Here is a 19,346-nt window from a genome sequence, read left to right as displayed (position 1 = left end):
CTTTTATGGATCCACTTATCCTGGCCTGGGACAAACAAAGGGCAACAAGGGTTGTATATGGACACTGTTGAAACTCCGTCCCATCCTAACCCCCGTGTGTCACCAGCACATGAAAGATTGAAAGGCTAACCTAAATAAATTCATCCTGGTGTCGCTTAATGGTCTTCCGATGGAAAATAAAAATGTATGTTGAAAAAATGGGGCAGCCAACAAAATATTGAAACAGTCTTAAAATAAAAATGTGGAAAAAATGGGCAACAGCCAATTTTTAGCCCCATCAGTAGTTTGCTGTCTCAGGGTGAAGGCACCCGAAAGCCGTTTGCTGCTCGTTTCCAAGGCAGTTCAACTTTGTAAATTAGTTTTGCCTCTAAACTTATTGAAGCAAGCAGAAAAAAATCAGAATTTTAGAAAATTGGCTAGTTGGTAGTTTTAGGCCCAAAGACTATAATAACATCTTGGCCATGAAATTGGCTTTCTTTTTGTACCCCGGCAGCTCAGGATCTTGTGGGCCAGCAGTGTTCTCCAGGGTCTGCTCCTTTGTGGTTCATCATAACATAGACTTCGGTGAAATCGTTGGAACCCCTCCTCTTTGCTGCTAAAACTGCTTTCTTTTAAAGGCGAAGTCCCACCCATGTTTATCTCACATTCTAAAGGATTCTAAAGGATAATGTCATTCATATAATCAGTAAGAGCTTTGAAATGGAACATCTTGCTTGTTCATATTTGAATTGAAGCCATTCTTATCTGTCCCTTTACGTATTAAATGCTTGAAGAAGATACTTTTGCCAAATGGTAAAGATGTTGGTGCTTTATTCAAAACATTGATGTTTTCTGCAACTCCTAATTAAGCATTCACCTTGGTTAGTATTTTATCAATGTTGGCAAAGACGTGTTTTCTTTTTGTTTATATACATCTATTCAAATGTGGATGTGTTTTTGAAATGTTTGTGCTCTCTATTATGTTTTAATAATATTGCACGGAAGTTGCTATGTGCTTGTTTAAACACTACACAATGGTTATTTTGAAATCAATTCGGCAGACTGGACTAGGTTTGCAAATAAACTTGTTGCTTAGGCAATCTCTTGTACATGCAGGATAGGAAGAAAATACATTTTTCTAAACACATCATGTTTGTAGGTTTCTAGTGAATACATTAACCCATAATGCATTCTGAAAGCTTCAGTAATGTGCATTTCCAGTTGTGCTTAGAAGAGAATTCTGGCAAAGTCAATAGTTGGAATGTATGTTTGTGATATGTATCTCTGTACAGGGGTATAGGAAGGAATGTTTCATACGTGGCTGCGGGCTGATGTGGCGTTGGTTTGAGTTTAGAGCTGTTCATATTATAGGCATAACATGCAATTAATGGCACCAAGGGGAGCACCAGGAAGCAATGTTTATGCTGCATAAAGGAGGAACCATGTACAATCACTTTTGTGCCCATTTTCATAATAACGAAAGAAAAGAATAACAACCTCTTTGTTCTATGAAATACAAAATATGTTTGAAAGACTGGCGAGGAAAGAATGTCAGTAGTTAAATGTTAGACATAGTAGGAGGAGACATTTTTAAATGTACCAGTGTGCCGAATACCTTCTCCGCATCACAAAAAGGGAGTACAGACTCCATGCCCATTTTATTTTAGTCAATTGTTTTTGTTATAGTTTAAGTTTCAAAGTACTGGCATCTTTACTTCGCAGTCCTACTACTTTTGAAATGTAAAGTAGAACTTCTAATGGATTCTTTCCTTCAACGGATTCCTTGTGTATGATATACCTATACCAGTGCAGCTGTTCTCCAGAAACGTTTCCTCCACCAGAGCATTGGCTCAGTTCTATGCGCCCATGCTGGATATGATGTCTGGGCCAATGTCATTGAGCTTTTCCTTACTTGCTTTGAAGTACGCCATGCCTACTGCATCCAAGTCCTCGGGCTTAATGCTGTGAGCAGACTGTGGCCGGCAAATTTCGGTCTCGGATTTGTAGCAGATTTGTTTGTCTTGCTTGGGTGAGGACCATGACACCCAGGAATGCGGATCATACCAGTCCATGTACCAGAAGGCCCTCTGGGAGGGGGCGGTGAAAACCTTTACCTTCCTCCACAAGTCAAAGGGTGAAGCTCAACGGCCTTACTCGAGGTTGCATGCTCCAAGGAGCAGGCGGCTCCACGAAAGGAAAAGGACAAGAAGAACATCAGAAGAGGTTCTGCTCCATAAGTGAGTCCTAGCACCTACCTTAGTCTTCAAAGAGTCACTGCTCCAGGTAGTCCCCTGAGTGCACAGCGTAGGTACTGTTTCCCTCCCAGCCAGAGAAATGGGAGACGTTTTGCCTGAAGATATTGGACATCTTTGCCAAGGTGCTGGTGGCTCCGGCCTCCACACATGTGGTGCAGGTGCTGTTTGTTCCTCTGCCACAGGTTCCCACTGCGTCTGTTGTGGCCTACACGGTACTGTCTGTGGTCCATTCCCACACACCTAAGGGCTCAGGCTGGACCAGATGGAGACTGGTGTCTCTGCACTGATAGGCTCCACCCTTGGGTGAGTACTCAGTGCTAGCAGTGGCATCGTCCTCTGTCATAAGTGCAGACTGTTGCCACATGTCGAAGATGTATGACATCTATGATGCAGAGGCAACTAGGTCCATTTTTGGCTTGAACCTATAGGTTCTAGAGGATGGAGGATTTCTCAGATTTCTACCGGGAGGTGAAAGCCTCACGTTGCCTTTCAGTGCTTGATGGCTAAGGTGGCCAGTACTCTAGGGCTATCTGCTCCATCCAGGACCAAGGTTCAGCACAAACCTTATGACCTACCTTCTGGACGATGCCCCCATGAAGGAGATGTAAGAGGGGCAAGAAGGTGTTAACGTCTAGCAGTCTTGTACTGCGATCCGTGAATGCCACTTGCGCCATGGCAAAGTTCTCCTGGCCTGTGTTGGCCAATTTGACTGAGTATGTCCCAGACAGAGACGAGGACAGATCAAAGTCCTTGGTCTCTGATGGCAAGGAGGCGGCAATGTCAGATGCTATAGTCGGGACTGGACACGGCGGACAGTGTGGGAAGGGCCATGGCTACTAGCACTGTGCTAAGGTGCCACCTGTGGCTATCTACATCGGGCTTTGCAGCAGACATCCAGTCCAGACGGTTGAATATGCTGTTTGGCGCCCATAACCTTTTTGGATCCAAGGATGATGATGCCCTCCAGAAGGTTCAGTCATCCAAGGCAACTGCTAAGTATTTGGGGATAGCCGTCTAACACCCTTCTGTACAGAGGTTGTCTCGGGGCAGGGGTTTTCATTCCTTTACTGCCTTCGACCCGAGGGGCTGTGGTCGGTCTGCCTGGGGTTGAGGACAGGGTAGATGTTTCTTGAGAAGGAGAGGAAGGGGTGCCCACAGAGGGAGTGCTGCAACAGATGTGGTCCCCGTTGTACGACAGGGCGCCAAACCTCGGCGACACTCTTTGCTATTCGGAGGGGGAGACTTTCCCTGTTCAGGCCAGATGTTCGAAGACCACATCCGAAGCTTGGGGTCTTACAAGTCATTCAGCAGGGATATTGCCTTCCGTCCTTGATCACGGCCCTCCGGCCACCCCTTTGTCTCCAGACCACATTCTACTGGAGGTGGTCTGTCAGCTTCTGTCAGAAAGCACAATCAAACTGGTTCTGTGGTCAGAACAGGGGAAAGGCTGGTGCTCCACCTATTGTTCTGATGCCGATGGATGTGGGCTTGTGCGCCTTACTGGATCTGTGGCTGCTGAACTTGTTCCTACCCAAGGACAAGTTCAATATGGTTACTCTAGCCCAGATTCTACAAGCCATCGATTTATGGGACTGGTTGGCTTACCTGGACCTTCAGGATGCCTAAATCCATGTGCTGATTCATCGAAAGCACAGGAAGTGCCCGAGGTTTGTGGTGGGTCAACACTATTAACAATTCAAGCTCCTGTCGTTTGGGCTTTCTTCAACACCCAGGGTTTTCACCAAGCTGCTAGCAGTGGCGACAGGTCGCTTCAGGGGGAGGGCATTCATGGCTTTCCCTACCTGGACTTCTGGCATATCAGCTTGTGGGGTTTAATCACAGCCCAAACAAACATAGCTGAAAGGCCCATTTGAAAAATGACCTGTCAACCTTCAAAAACGTTGACACTGAAAATGGACCTATTATTGCAGACTGTGTTTCTGCATGTAACACAAGGAAGAGCTGTGATAGAACGGAAATCCTACGGGAATGGCCAAGCATTGAAAATCAAAAGGCCTATCTTTCATTTTAAATGAAAAGGTTGAACTGAAAAGCAGCCGTTACTTTGCATTTGCAAAAAGAAAATAAAAGGCCACTTCTACATGAAAATCAGAGTTTTCAAACTCTAAAACTAAAATGGCTGTCCATGTGTGTTTTGCACTTTTAAATCAAGACATAAATGTTCCCCTGCTAAAATAAAGCTATCCGGGGAAAGAATGGATGTGTGTGTCCAAGATGTCATGTATTGAAATATATGCAATATGTTTGACGTGCAAAATACCAGCAACAATTGAAAAGACTACTTTGTTTCTATGGGTCACATGTATCTCATTTAGTCCCGGGACAGACCCTGTTGCTGCTTGTTTGGCAGATTTTCAAGGCCTGTCTGGCTCCTCATCTGGAAGGGAAATCGCTGTGAAGCTAATGTACACCAAGTTTTTACGATGGGGCAAGATCAGCACAGACCCAGCCCTGGATGGGGAAAAATACTCAATGTAAAGTTTTGATATCAAAAATTGTGGTTGACTTCAGATAACAGAACAAAGTGCCAGCATGGCCTTATGGCATCACAGGGCAGAGGTGAACTGTCTGCTGCATAAGGATCTCCTCAGCCCATCAACTTTCAAAGAACAAAGAGGCTAATTGCTTTTACTGTGGCCTTAAAAATTCAGCCCAAGTGGCTCTGGTCGCATGCTTGCAATTAAATTAAACATAAATGAAGAAATGAGTTACAATGTGCATACATGCTGAAAAGTACCCATTAGATTAAATGGACTATCATAACTAGCGTTTTCTCAGCAACGATAAGTCGCACTGCGTCCATTCAAATGTCATTTGAAAGCTAGTAACGAACTGGTTATTCTGATCTAAATTTGACCCACGTGCGAATTTTGGGAATCCTGTTATCACCTGATCTCTGATTCTGGCTTCCCCGAAAATTTCTTGAATTTAAGAATTGGCATAGCTGGTGGATTATCAAATTAGGTATCTGGGGATTCAATTGCATGTTCATAACTGCTATACTTTTTGTGAAAAGGGCAAATAATTATAGCGTGCCTGTGCAATAAGGTGCCGAAATAAAGGTAAGTTTCACTGATCAGTCATAAACAGAGAAAATGTTGCATGTTGGGTACGTTTTGACTATAGTTGGTCCTGGGTTATGGGGGAATGTGAATCTCAAAGAGGAGTTGCAATATTTATGTTCTAAACTCCTGAACCAATCCTTAGAGAGGGGCTGGACTTAAGGTTGTAGACAAATGTAAATGTCCAATCCTGGTCGCAAGATCCTAAGTGAGCACTGCCTTATGTTAACTTTTCTTGGAAGGGGCTTGGAGGGTAAAAAGGGCTTGCACTATGGAAAGGAGAGCTGCTGGAAACTACCAAGGACCAGCTACCAGAAATCTCCAAAGGGGATTGCTGAAATTGCATCTGGGTGGAAATGTTGGAAGGGGGCTGGAGATTTCTGGTGCTGGGGAGTTTCGAAAACCGGATGTGATACTTACCTGGAACCATGTAGAGAATTGCTGTGGAATCCCATTGACTGAAATGCAGGCCAGAATCATGTTATTCCCTACAAGCAAAGCCCTGCTCAGTATCCATGAGTGCCAAGCCCAGAGATTTCCAAAAGTAGGTAGATCATTCCAGAAAACTGTCAGCTTGGGGATCTATTTAATTAGCCCATTCCCTTTCATTAGTGGGTTCCTTTCCATTAAGATTATGTGGACCCTTAGCATATTTGATTATATATTCATTTAATTAACTCCCAAATAGATTGACGCGGGGGGGGGATTCAAAAACGTTGACCCTCTCTCCTAGCTGGAAGATAGAAGATAGTCATTCAAAGTAATTGGGGTGCCTTGATTTTCCTGCTCACCCTTTACTTCCCTAATGAAAAGGGGTGTTCTTTTCTAAAACGAAATGCCCAACTTGATACCCTTTGGCAAAACCTGTTTTAAAGAAAAGGGTTTTTGGGGCTGGGATGAGAAGGGCATTGCAAAAGCGAGACCTCATGTATCCAACAATGAACAAACGTGTGATGTAGATCCTCTTTTAAAATCAACCGCGTGTTATTTTCTAAGGTAACTTTTGGTGAAGTAATATTCACCACAGGCATTTTTACAAATCTGTAATTTAAACTGACAGCATTTTGAGTGCGTAGGGAACTCCATATAGCAAGCTTTGAAGTTTTACTATTTTTCATAAAACGGAAATAGTGCCTATGTTTTAACATTAAAACAAGTAACGTCAAAGACTATGTGCCATATTATTATTGAAATTCAACATACAATGGGGTTCATGGGAAAATAGTTTTGACCAGTTTATTTAGCCTGTGTTCCATGTTTGTGAATCAAATGTAAGTGCAGGAAAAGTGTTTTTAAAAGTAATATCCTACAGAAAAGTGTTTGTAATTGAAGCTGTTTTTTCTGCAAAAAAGAAGGTGGCGGATGTAATTAAACGTATTATTCATTGAGCTTGTAATTTAAATAAATATATATTCTTTCTATACCCCCAGCCTGGATATTGGCACACTGTGGGCACAGGGGAGGAGCTTTTTGTGGCTCTGAGTCTTCAATAGGGCCAGCACTGAAAAATCATATGCAAAGTGTTGTAGGGCTCCTTCATTGGGGGACTGGAGGGGACTCTCTGCAGGTTAAGGGTGGTGTCTCAATGTAATGCTACCAGCTCGCTCCCCAGATTTAGTGTCGGAGCACCTACTCTGCACATGCACCCTATTGCACAGCCTTAGCTTTTTTTTTTTTATTTAACGAAGTCTCAGGTTTTGCCATCCCAGTTCCTCTGGTGTATCAGTGCGATCTTAGACATGTGACTGGGAAGGGCCTTCCTGCCCCAGGATCATGTAGCGAACATCTTTCAGATGGTCAATGTCCTCTGATCCCAAGGACAAGTCTCGACCTTGGCCTTCCTGCACCTTCTGGACCTCATGGCCTTCTGTATTCTAGTTGTGCTGGAGGCGAGGCTGCACATGCGATTGCTTCAGTGTTTTCTCCATTACCAATGGTCTCAATTTCAAGGCTGCATGTCAGACCCCTTACAGGTCTCTGATCAAGTGGCTCAGGATCTTGCGTGGTGGACCGTGCAAGATAACTTGCTGAAGGATGTGTTTTCACTAACCTTAGCCCCTGGTGACAGTGGTCACATACGCATATCTGACTGGTTGGAGCGCTCGCCTGTCAGACCTCACAGTGAGTGGACTATGGTCTCCCGCAGGTGCATAGAGGCGCCAGAGCCACGTCCTGTCCCCTGACTGCGGACAAATATCCGGAGAACTGCTGTGCTGGGATAGGGATATCATAGTTGAGGAATCTGTCAGAGGAACATCCATCAGAAAGAACACTACCAAGAGGTAAGTAATTTGTTCTTCCATGCAGGAAGCACAGGTGCCGTCCATCATGAGTATAGCAACCCTGTTCATTAGTGCTAGGGCTTCTTGGGCCGAAAGGATAGCTCAGAGGCAATATGCTCATCTTGGAAGCAAGACTACTAGCAACACAGGTTTGAATCCCGGGCCTGCGCTTAGAAACTGGTTCTCCGGTATTGGGTGCTTTATAAATAAACAACCATAATTTAAAGCATACCAGCAGAGGTCCTGCCTAGAAAGTAGTCCTCTATTAAAGCAGATTCCTTGCTAAAAAAAAATAAAAAATACTGCCATATTAAATCTATGGCAGTCCTACTGAAAAGTATGAGCACTTCTGGCTGATAGTATAGCATTGATTCTGCCAAGTGGCATATAATCCAATTGGAGGTCTATCAGCATTGACTAAACATGCTGTACCATTCCATTGAACTGGTGCCTTCTGCAGTGTTCTATGTTCACATATTAAAAGTATAGCAGCTTTGCCGAAAAGCATTGTTCTGTTATATGAAAGGTATATTATCCCTGCTGAGAAGTGAAGGCGTGGATTAATTAAAAGTATTGCTATTTCAGCACTCTGAAAAGCCTGTCGGTCAATCCTTGAGTGATCGAGATAATAAAAACGGAAATAAATAGCAGCTATGCTTTAAACAATATCTATCGTTCCATTGAAAGCTATACCAGCCAGGCTAACAAATGCCAGTTCTGTTGCATTTCGTGGATTGCCATGTGGGATTAAAACCTGTGACCTCCAGGGAAGGAAGGGGAGTAAACATGCACATCCACCTATTTGACTGGTGTTGAAAATTGAGACTTGCATGTTAAACATGTATCTATGCAGCAGCTCTCTCAAATGGCCGAGTGGCCTCTAGAATGCCCAAAAGGATGAAAACACATGAAAAGCATACTTAATTTAGCACTCTGCTACAGTATCTGCATATACTCTACTATATTAAAATAAGATGTAATAATGGCCTGTACCTATCAGGCAATGAAGATGGTAGTTAAAGGTGCCAGATTAATCTCTGACCACAGTGCCCAACAGTATGCACCATAACTCCACAAGAGGATAAGAGGAAAGCGTAGGCATTATGCCCATTCAATCTTAATACTCTTTAAGAAAGAGGCCTAGTGGTTCTATACCACACAAAGCAGCTCAGTTCTGAGAAGTACAGTTACTGTCCCATTAAAAGTATACAACCGCTGGTGGTACTCTTCCATTAGATGTGTGCACCAGCCATGTTGCCTACCTTAGGGCTGATTTTCATCTTACACATCCTATCAAGTAGCTAAAGAGCTCCAAACCCACCAAGACACCTTTCTCCTTCATCTCGCCCCACGTTTAGAATTGGGCACAGGATGTAGAAATTCTTGCTTTACGTGCTGGACAACTCAGTTATGGCTGCCTCTTCCACAGAATTACCAGATATCACTCAACCACTTCCTAGTGGTTCTGGATAGACCGTGTGCTCCATTCTTGGTCTGGGGGAATTACAGTGTTCATGGTTCTACAGGATCAACATACTGCCCCTCCTTCAGTGGCTGTTAGTGATTTTTTTTTATTGGAGGCGCGTAAAGGTTTCCCATGGAAATGTGCAAGCTTCAGAGTTAGCAAATAAACAACATTTAAACAAATGATGGCTTCAAATGATGAATTTTACAGTATATGTTCTGTAAAAGATTGGGTCCAAGTCAAAATTTGCTTTCGTATTTGTAGGGAGATGTATTAAATATCCAATAGATGCAATTCACCCACTGTGCACATGAGCATTTTCCAACTCATTTTCATGATGTCTTTGCCCAAAATATATATATACGGCTGTGGCCGTATATGTCCATGCAGGCTCCAACAATACATGTCAATATTCCCCTATATGAGAAACCTCTATTGGCTATTAGAGTGAAAAATGTCATGCTGCGTTTAGAAAATATATCCAGATTAGCTTCACCTAAATGTAGGCCAATCTAGCCTTGTAATAACTCATGACTGCTTTACCATTTATGCCCAGTCAAAAATGCAGTGCCACAGTAAGAGGCATACACTGCTGGGCAACTATGATGCATATTGCTATAGACAGCGGCAAGCAGTGCTTCATTTGTAAGAAAATAAGTGCTAGGGCTCACATTTTGTCTTGCATGGGGGGGACTCCCCCCCCCCCCCCCCCCCGGCATCTACTGTTGACACCACCCACTGTTGCTCCATACAGTATCACACGGCTCTGCCATAAGATAACATATTGGAGGTTAAAGCGCCAATTCCTACTACTTCATTGATGGTGAAATCCACGTAAGACATAGTAGTTGTGGCTTGAAAAAAATGAAATCTATTTGTTTCTTTAAAACACTTAATCATTCATATTTTGCTCTACTCCTATCAGTGTCAAGTGGAGAATGTTAACCATCTCACCACAGGGAAAAAAAAGCAAAAATGCTTTCCTCCTCTGGTAAATGGATGGACAAATGTAGGCAAGATCATTACTAAACTGACGTGTTGCCCGTCAACACTGCAGCAAGATCGTCTTGCTAGGTTGACACTCGTGACTGGCTCCCCCGTTCGATATGGGTCTTTTCACTGACTTTACCCCTGTGTTGGGGCTGTTGGCTTGTGACTATTCTGTTGTTAACCCACCCTGCTGGTTACTAGAGAATGTCCAGCAATGTCATGCAGGCTAAATGAAGCCGTGTGTGGACATGGCCAGCATCAGTTCCCAGGATTGTCACTTCGCATCTCATAGGTTTGCATGAAAATGGATAAAAAGAGTCCTGTCCTGCCAACCTGGGTCTTCAGGTTTGTGAATAACCATTAGTCAGCCCAGGATGCAGACCTTCGCCAGTGCACCCTTTTGATTGTTATGTTACTATGACTGACTTACAGTTAAAATAATAGTTTCCAAAGCACCACAGCATAATCAGGTTGGGCTTAAACATAAGTCCTGGGGCTCAGCAATAAGTGCCCTTGCAAGCCTCCCCACAAATTAAGCGCTGCAAGCTAGCATTGCTCTTAGGGACTTCAGGTTGATGGTGATCTCATCCTGGCACATTTACTAACCGTTCTCACGCCCCTGTGCCTCATAAGCATTAGACACTGTTCCAGATTTATATCCCTTTCTTTGCTTTGACCCCCTTGCTGTAAAGGATAGATGTTATTGGCACCAATAGGGCTGGCACAGAGTCTGCCATAAGTCACACACGCCTTACCAAGTGACTGGTACAACGCAGGCCTACAATGCTAGCTGCACCAGCATGTTAGGAAATGTAGCTCATTTGGTTCATACACATGCTGCACATAGCTGTTTAACTCAAAGGCGTTGGGTTTCAGTACCGGAAAGCAAGCTTGGTGTAGTAATATGCCAGCTGGAAATGGTATGCGATTAACTTGAAAGTCACAGGTACGACTTCCTTCTGAGGGAACATAGCCTTTCCCTTCTCAACAGGATGGCAATACATTCTGTGGGACAGCACCAGCTTGTCTCCGCAGGGCTACGTTAATTTGAAATGTAGCATTGGCCAATATCTCTTTCAAATAATGCTCAGCACTAGTCACTTCTAGTATTGTAATGCATTTCTCAAAAGAAAAGTAATTCCATTAGACATGCTCGATAGTGTATGACCTGTCTAAAGATGCCAAGCATCATCCAGCTTACAGGACAAGGGACAGTAACCACAGAGGAGAAACGTGCACGAGTAAAGGTAGAAATATTACATTACATTCTGAAAATGGTGTGTAAAGCTTCTAATAAAAACATGGCTGATCTCAGGTCAACAATGTCTGGAGCTGCATACCTGCAAGAATGTTTTCCAAGTCTTTCTTTGAAAATGCTGAAATAACACATTTTCCCTTGCCTCTACAAGGCCCAAAGTGCAAACTATACATAATGCTGCTGCTTGGACTTGTGTCAATGGAAATATGTGGGGAACATCTCTTCCTGACATGGATGCCAGTTAATGAGTACAAGTAGTGGGCTTTGATTGGTCTATAAAGCTCTCTAGAAATGGACACCAGCTTTTCTGCGGGAACATTTTGAATTGTGTACACCCAGGATCACTGACCTTGATCTACGAGTGAAAAGTTGGAGTGCCTACATTTCACGATGCCTCATGGGGTGTTAGTTCTTTCTTGGTACTGCCATCAAAATGATGGGACTGATTAGTAAACCTTCAAATAATTGTAGAGCACTGAAAACCAACCTCGTGTCTACATAGTATTTATACTGTCTTGTGTTTAGAAAACTCCAATTCAAATCCGCATTCCTAGCGCCAAGGTGCACTGTGGAGGTGTAAAAGCCGCTTGCAACAAATTCTTCTACAGTAAAACACAATCTGACCTTCAGTCTCCATTTCGGCCGTCATGTGAAATAAAGAAAACAACTTCGTGTATCTTCATTCTCCCACTTGGCAGCAAAAACGTGGAAACCACCCCCCCCCCCCCCCCCCCGAAATAAATATGCAACATGAAAGATCACTTAAAATTCAGAAAACGACTTAAACATGTCCTTTCAGAACCAGACGGAAACCAATTAAAAACACTGGCATCTCACAAATATAGAACGCGCCTCAACGAAGCGCATACAGAAGGAGGGTTACCAAAGGAGGGGGTGGGGAGAGTCCAGGGTACATCAATTCCCGTGTAGAACCCTACCTTGGGCATATGTGACGAGATGGAAACGTCCCAGATGGCCCCACAAAGGGTACTGCGGCCGGAGAAGGAGCGATGACCTAACTAGTGCCCTCCTTTGTCCATAGACTGTACCCAGAGGGGTGGGCGGGGGACATTGCCATGAACTAGCCCCACAGTCCAGTAAACCGTCAAGCAGACAAGCCACAGCTCTGCACAGAACTTAGAGAGTGACCCATTACAGAACGCCTCAGTACGCAACATGGGCAGGGACGCCTAGCACAGCTGGCCGAGGCAAGGAGGTACGATGGGGCGACACACTGACCCAACCGCTAATATCTCAGTTCTCTACATACACCTCTAAAATGCTAAACAAGCACATCTACCGCACAGCCATCCGCACGCACTACACTGCAACAGCAAAAAAAATCACACATGGCCTCGCACAACAACAAATGACAGGCTATCGACTGAGAAATCGCACCTATGCTCTGCGAACGGTTCTAACCGAACTGAAGCTGTCGTCAGCACATCACAGCTCTCTGCCTTTCCCCCTGTGCCTTACTAACTCATCCTACCATCTTGCCTTCCATATCCCCCAGGGCGCACGGGGACACCTCCGGTGACAATAGTGCATGGCATAAATGTCCTTTATTTAGCATTAACCTATGCCCCTCAAACCCCTGTTCTAACCCAATATGTCCTTTGGCACAGAGTTCGGCCTGATTAGTTCCATAGTGCAGAGTTCTGCACCCTGTTAGATCTGTGCCCAGTTCTGCCCCCCAAATGGCCCGCTCGCTCTTTCCCCCATTCCCCAAATCACACCTTTGCTCTCACTTCTCCATAGTACGCAGACACTATTTTCCTTCCACTAAACATGTTCTAAATAAATGCTCATGGAAAGATGGCAAACCGCATCACTGGGAGTCTTGCAACTCAAGTAAACCACCGGGGTATGATAGCCACGTGCCTGCAGTCTTCATTCTTTACCCTGAGTCTTGCACCCTAACATGCAGCTCTCGTTGTTTTGCGTTTCGGGACTTTGCAACTACCTAAGCTCTCAACTTTCCTAAACATTACTAAATCATGTCTTGCCCAATTTCCTGGAACCAGGGGGGGGGGGTGCAATATCTGACCCGGGACTGTAGAGTTTCTAGATTCAGTGCCACTGGCCCAATCGTAGTCCTGGGCTGATTATCCTATACGCCCTTCCGCAGTTCCCAACCTGGCACCGTGCTGCACGCTCCTCTTCATGCGCAGAGTGCACTGAGTGCACTCTCAAAAATATCGTAGCTTCGATTACTCGTGAACGAGCGAGCACTGCTCTCTGAACTTTAAAGTCTCATTTGACCACCAATTCCCTTAGGCTTGCTGCAGTATCATGTGTGGGTTCATGGATGTCTAGCAATTGTCCTCATCCAGTTTAGAATGGCATTTTCTTTGGGTCTCTTGACACCGCTTAGAAAACCCCCAATGTGTAACTGCTGAACCCATATGCATGCAACTTGTATTGGCCGAACCCTTACCCCCACCAGTAAATAAGTTGGAGCACAAAGTTGTCAAGTGTTGGCAATAAAAGGCCGTAGGATTTTATTGTGCAGATATGGTTATGGAAATAACAATCATATATCATAATAATCATACTTTTGGGCACCGGGTCCTGAGGTTGCCCCTTCTGGCCTGTGCTGCCTTTCCTGTCCCACGACTTGTTGAGGACCCTGTACCTCTTTTCCTTTGTTGTTCTCCCTTTTTTTGTAGGGTGGGAGGGTTTTGTGGTAAAGAAATAAAGAATGGAAGACGCTGAGTGAACAGCGAACCTCCTGTTTGCTTGGGTCCCCGTTCAGGGTCCACAAACAGATGTGTTTTCTTAGAGCATTCTCTTATTTATAAGACCCAGGGGAGCCCTGGGTCTTTGATGTGCATAGTGGAGGGGGCTGTGGTCCAGCCCCCAGGCCGGTGTAGCCGACTGTCTGGCCCCCTGAGGGGGGGGAGGGGTCCTTCAGCCTAAGCCCTGCCTGACTGTTGGTTTCCCCTAGGTGCTTAGCATCTCGTTGCTTCGTGGAAGGGTGAAGTGATTGTTCACACCTCACCCTTCCCAGTCTTTGTGTGGCAGAGACTGAGTGTCTGAGTCTGTGGGGGCGAGGAGCAGGCTTGGGGGTGGGGGCTGCCCCTCTCCCTGGCCTAACGGATGGTAACAGCAGTTACCCTGCCTCGCCTTGGGGGTCCTGCGGCATTGCCCATTCACGCCCTCTTGTCATAAATTATGGTAGTCCCCTCAAATCCTCTGTCCTGCTACTGCCACATTTACCAATCTCACGGTTATTCCTATGGTGAAATGACCAGACATTATCCCAATTGTACGCGGGATTCCCTAAAGTCAATGTCTGATTAGCAGTCTATGGGAAAATGCGTTGAATTATTCTGTGCACTGTGCTGCTTTCTGGGTTCAGGTTTGCATACGTGGTTTACTTGCTCCTTGCTGGGGGTATAGAGGCACTGAGATTTGAGATGCCCTCCCTCCACTAGAGTGATGAACTACTGGATCATGTTCCACTTTCAGCATTCCTGCAGGGGCAGAAAAGATTCTAGGCCAAAGAGCCCACTGGCTGTGCCTTGGGATGGGCCTCTGCTTGCAGCGAGGCAGTCGAGCTCTTGGCTTTTCTTGACGGTGTACACTTGCTGCTGTCGGGACAGCTCCTCCCTCGAGGGGCAGTTGTACCAGGTCGTTGCCATGTGGTCTCTGCTTTGGCCAATGTCCTGCGAGGAGACTGAAGGTGAAGTCACACAATGAGGAGAAAACGGCACCAAAAGGATAGGAGTTGCTGATATCCTGCTGCCTGTTAGGGTGAGCAGAGACCAGGAAACACCCCGTTTATGGACCATACAGTTCCTTTTCCCGAAGTACTGTGGCGCCTGGTCAAAGGTCCTGGATTGGACACGTTTAGGACATCTGGCTATTGAGTGGTCTAGTTAGCAATGCTAACGTAGTTTGGCCAGATCCAATTTATTTTTATTTTTTAAGCGGGCTGCATCTGCGCATTTAGCTGTCGGATTTTCCTTCCTCCTATCTGAAAAATCGGTCTGTTGCCTTACTTGCCTCCTAATCTGTAACTTGGATTGTTGCATTGTGGGTCTTGTGGTCTTTGACACAGAACAGGAGCTGAGTGACATTTTGGGAGGTTTGTTGGGTGGCTGTGCTGCGGCCGAAAATAATCGCAGGAATGCATCCCAGGGTATTTGTTTGGCGTCTTTTGTCAGTTATATAAAGGGAAAGGAGGGACCCATTTTGAAGTAGGCATGGTTCATGTGTTGCGTTCACAGCTGTGCACCGAGTAGTTTTAGGGTTTCCCAGGGAGGACACTAATCGCCTGTGTGGAGGCCCTTTGATCACATTGAGTCTGATCAAAAACGTGCTTGCCCATCCTGCCAATGTATGCCAATTTGGCATCTAGGGGAGAAAGGGATGATATCACGGTACCATGGGGTTGGTAGTTTGACTGGCACTGGAAAGAAAGAGGTGGTGGATTTTCTCCCTGCTTGGTCTGGGAAGAGGCTGTCTCACGTCGATGGCCACTGGGGATGGGGCCCATATTAAATACCAGCCATTGCCACCATTGTTATCTGTGATGCATGCAGCAAATGGGGTTTATAACTTGAAATATCACAATAGAGGTAGTGGTGCTTGAAAATGCATGGGCGGTGTGTTTCTTTCACTGTTGATTTTCGACTTCCGTTCCTCATGCGTGAAGTCAGTTTCCAGCCAACTTGCCATGTGCCGCTGCACTGCTCCTACTGAGTCGGGTGGGACCAGGGCACACTTAATGCTGCCTCGTCCACACTTCAGTGACATTGGGCGAGGACCTGCTTTCACTGCAGATCTGGGGACTGCTCTTATCCTAATAACCTCTGAGTCGCGAATTCACTACTTGAAGTGATGTCAAAAGCTCTCCAACTAGCACAACATTACATAGCTAAAGAGTGCAAATTGATCTTATGAAAAATTAGAAGAACTAAATATAAACCTTGAGCATCGTAAACAAAACGATTGGTACTAAACCTCTTGAATGGGTCTTTAAAGGTAACTGATACAGGCCATAGTTGCTACTGGCAACAGTTACTTTCTAGAGGCAGGAGCTAAGTGGATGGTCTCTGTAAAGTGGGAACTTAAAATGCCGACAGTCTCATTTAAGACGCAATGAGGCTGATGACTGGTTCTCTGAAGTAGTCATTCCAGCGCATGTTAATAAAATTTCACGATCCTGGTTCGTGCAGAAGTTCTATTGCAGCAGGTGCTCCAATGAATTGATCTGGGGGAGTTTGCAAGCAAAAAATACTTGACTGGTGGCCCAGTAGTGGGTCTGGGCTTTATCCTGGAGGGATCCATTGTGCACCTTAATCAGCAAATGGCACGCAGACTGAAGTCTGCACTTCATCAACTAGCCTATGTGTATGGCCTGTTAAGGAACTTCACCCCAAGGGGCACTTTGCGCTTCGTGCTGGCTGCAGGCCATGCTGGGTTGAAAGTGAAGAAAGGGCCATGTTTGTATGTCTCTATGAAAGGCCATTCTGCAATCAATCTTTTTGATGTGCTCCGCAAACATATTTCACAGATCAGCACCCAAAACAGTCAATGACTTTCCACTCAGTCTACTGAACCAAACTGGGGGATTGTATATATGTTGAATCATATCCTAGTCCACGCCCGGTTCAGTCGTTTTTGAAGGTGCTGTCTGATTGTTGAAGATACAGCTGCACACCGGTGTATCGGTCCACACGCATCCAGCATCGGGCCATTATCCCAGAGGTGGGGCGAACTAACGGGCAAATGGAGCGATTGTGGGTTAAGACTTCTAAAAATGCACTGCATGCACAGTAACCTATCGGTTCTGAAGCAGAGCTGTATGAGCCAGTGGTAGTTTTTTGTCTTCTGTTTAAAATGAAGCAGAACAGATTTATAAATAATGGATTTGGGGAAACGCTTCTCATTACTACTGAATGTCTTGTAACCGCTGAGTTGATGCTGTGTGTGATTGGACTGACCGTGCAGCACTCGCCCTCCTGAATGTTGTGCACATCTGTAGAGTTCTCTAGTGCACTCAGTCATCCTCTGTCAAAGCCTTGCTTATTTTTAGCTGCATTCTGCTAGGCAGATGCTCGTGTGCCTGTGAGTAATGTGGTGCCATCTTACCCAGGCAAGCCTCCTTACCCTGTCCTTTGTCCTGAATCTCTTTGCAGGAACCCAACTGGAGAAGCTGATGGAGAGTATGAGGAGTGACATTGCCAGCCACCCTCCCGTCGAGGGATCCTACGCACCACGTCGTGGGGACTACTGCATTGCCAAATTTGTGGACGGCGAATGGTAAGTCTATTAAGTCATGCGTGTAAACATTGAGGGGAATGCCAGCAGCCAATCTACCATCACAGCTCGTGTGCAATGGGTCTTGAAATTTCCGGTTGAGCATCAATAAATGTATGCTGTGCCAAAACATAATAAGCTGGGATTTACATTGCTTGAATACACATGCAAATGAGAATCTAAACTGGCACAATACAGTGAGACACGTGCAATTTAATAGGCAATTGACACAAGCTTGAGGGTAAGTGGCACACTTCGTGCACAGTGGTGCCGAATACAGCAGACACACCATGGGTGTGCTAATATAATAATTACCCCTCGGACACCAATTTCAAGGTTACAAGCCAAGCTAGCGCACCCAATGGGGTTAGTTGCCCAGTAACACCTGGGTGTAAATAATAAATCTTTATTGTGATATAACTCAGAGTTGTACACAAACGGTCAGACATATCAATTTCAGCATACACTAAAACTTCAAATAATACATTACATGCTAAGAGGAACAAACGCTCAATACTATGAAAGTCCAATTTGTGCGTTTCTCAATTCGTGTAAGAGCATGAAACCTAAACGTAAGCAGCATAAAACATAAAAGTAGGAAAGCAAACCTAAGGATTCAAACAATCGGCACAACCTCCACGGGTGCCTTCGTACCTAGCGTGGGCAAGTTTGACGATCGGCAGGGCCTCCTCCAACAGATCTTTGACATGCTTCCATACACAGTACAGCGCCAATGAGCAGAAGTACATTTTGTGTTTAAGCAATAATCCCAGAAGGAATTGGTCTTAATATGACAATATTGGTCCTTGGGGTCCAAGCACAGTTGGGCTCCGTGGACAGATACCAAAGGCAATTCATTTAAACATAGTAGCAGGATAAAACGCCTCACCTCTGGTGCAGGGTACAACAACAAATAAGGCTGAGTCTTCCGGCAGGGGTGTTACCGTAGAGACCACCTCATAGGATTTTAAACTTTCCAAGTGGAGGTAGTTATTAAACCAGTGCCATCTGTGAGTTTTTTCTCCTAGCCCTGTTTCATCTTCCCATAATTCCGTACAACCTCAAAATTAGGGTGCCATTCAATCTGTGTCAACAGGTCTTTGATCAGACTAGAATAGACTCTTCCACCTGGGAATGTTTTCCTTACAAGATTCTCTCTCAAATATTTTAACAACCGACATACAGGATTATTTGAGATTTTATGTAAAAGAGACCCCGGTTTCTGACTACCAAACCCCTAAAAAAAACTCAGACCTAGCTCCAGGCATACAGATACAACAGGGCAGTTGGCCGTAGGCCCAATAGCTTTTGCCAGAATATTCCTTCAATTTGATCTAACCATGCTAAATCTCGGGGCTTCGAATCCGTGCAAGACCTCCGGGCAGAAGCACTGATTATACAATTGACTCACACCGGCAAGGGAAAACCCGGCTTGTTACCTATAAACCTTTGATATTTGGTCAGTGAGCTGTGTAGTCCTTCTAAGTTTGTTTTCGAATACCTTACACCCAGAGAGACCAAATTCCACTCCAAGATATTGTCAGGTGGGCGTATAGTTGACTAAGCCCAGATCAGTCTCCAATTTCACCCTGCTCACTCTTCTATTGATTACCAAAACGATCCTGGTTTTGGCAAGGTTAATCTCCATATCATGTTCGATCGCAAAGTTGGCCAGCTCACTTAACAGGTGTCTCATACCGAAGACAGTTTGGGCAAATATTATCAGGTCGTCCACGTATAAAATGGAGACAATAGGGACCCCAC

The 19,346-nt window shown here is 45.0% G+C and overlaps 1 protein-coding gene across 1 annotated transcript in view; it reads left to right on the top strand.

Annotated features, from left to right (window-relative positions):
* SND1 (staphylococcal nuclease and tudor domain containing 1) overlaps positions 1–19,346 on the top strand; it is a 2,477,133-nt gene that overhangs the window by 2,215,875 nt on the left and 241,912 nt on the right. Inside the window, exon 19 of the mRNA XM_069629563.1 lies at positions 17,462–17,585. Within this exon, the coding sequence (XP_069485664.1) occupies positions 17,462–17,585 (124 nt within the window). The remainder of the gene's footprint in view (positions 1–17,461; positions 17,586–19,346) is intronic.

This window comes from Ambystoma mexicanum, chromosome 12, assembly GCF_040938575.1.
Source record: "Ambystoma mexicanum isolate Mex_15411 chromosome 12, UKY_AmexF1_1, whole genome shotgun sequence".
Taxonomy (NCBI): Eukaryota; Metazoa; Chordata; class Amphibia; order Caudata; family Ambystomatidae; genus Ambystoma; species Ambystoma mexicanum.
Note: the sequence above shows the minus strand (reverse complement) of the source record. Positions and strands in the feature narration are given on the sequence as shown.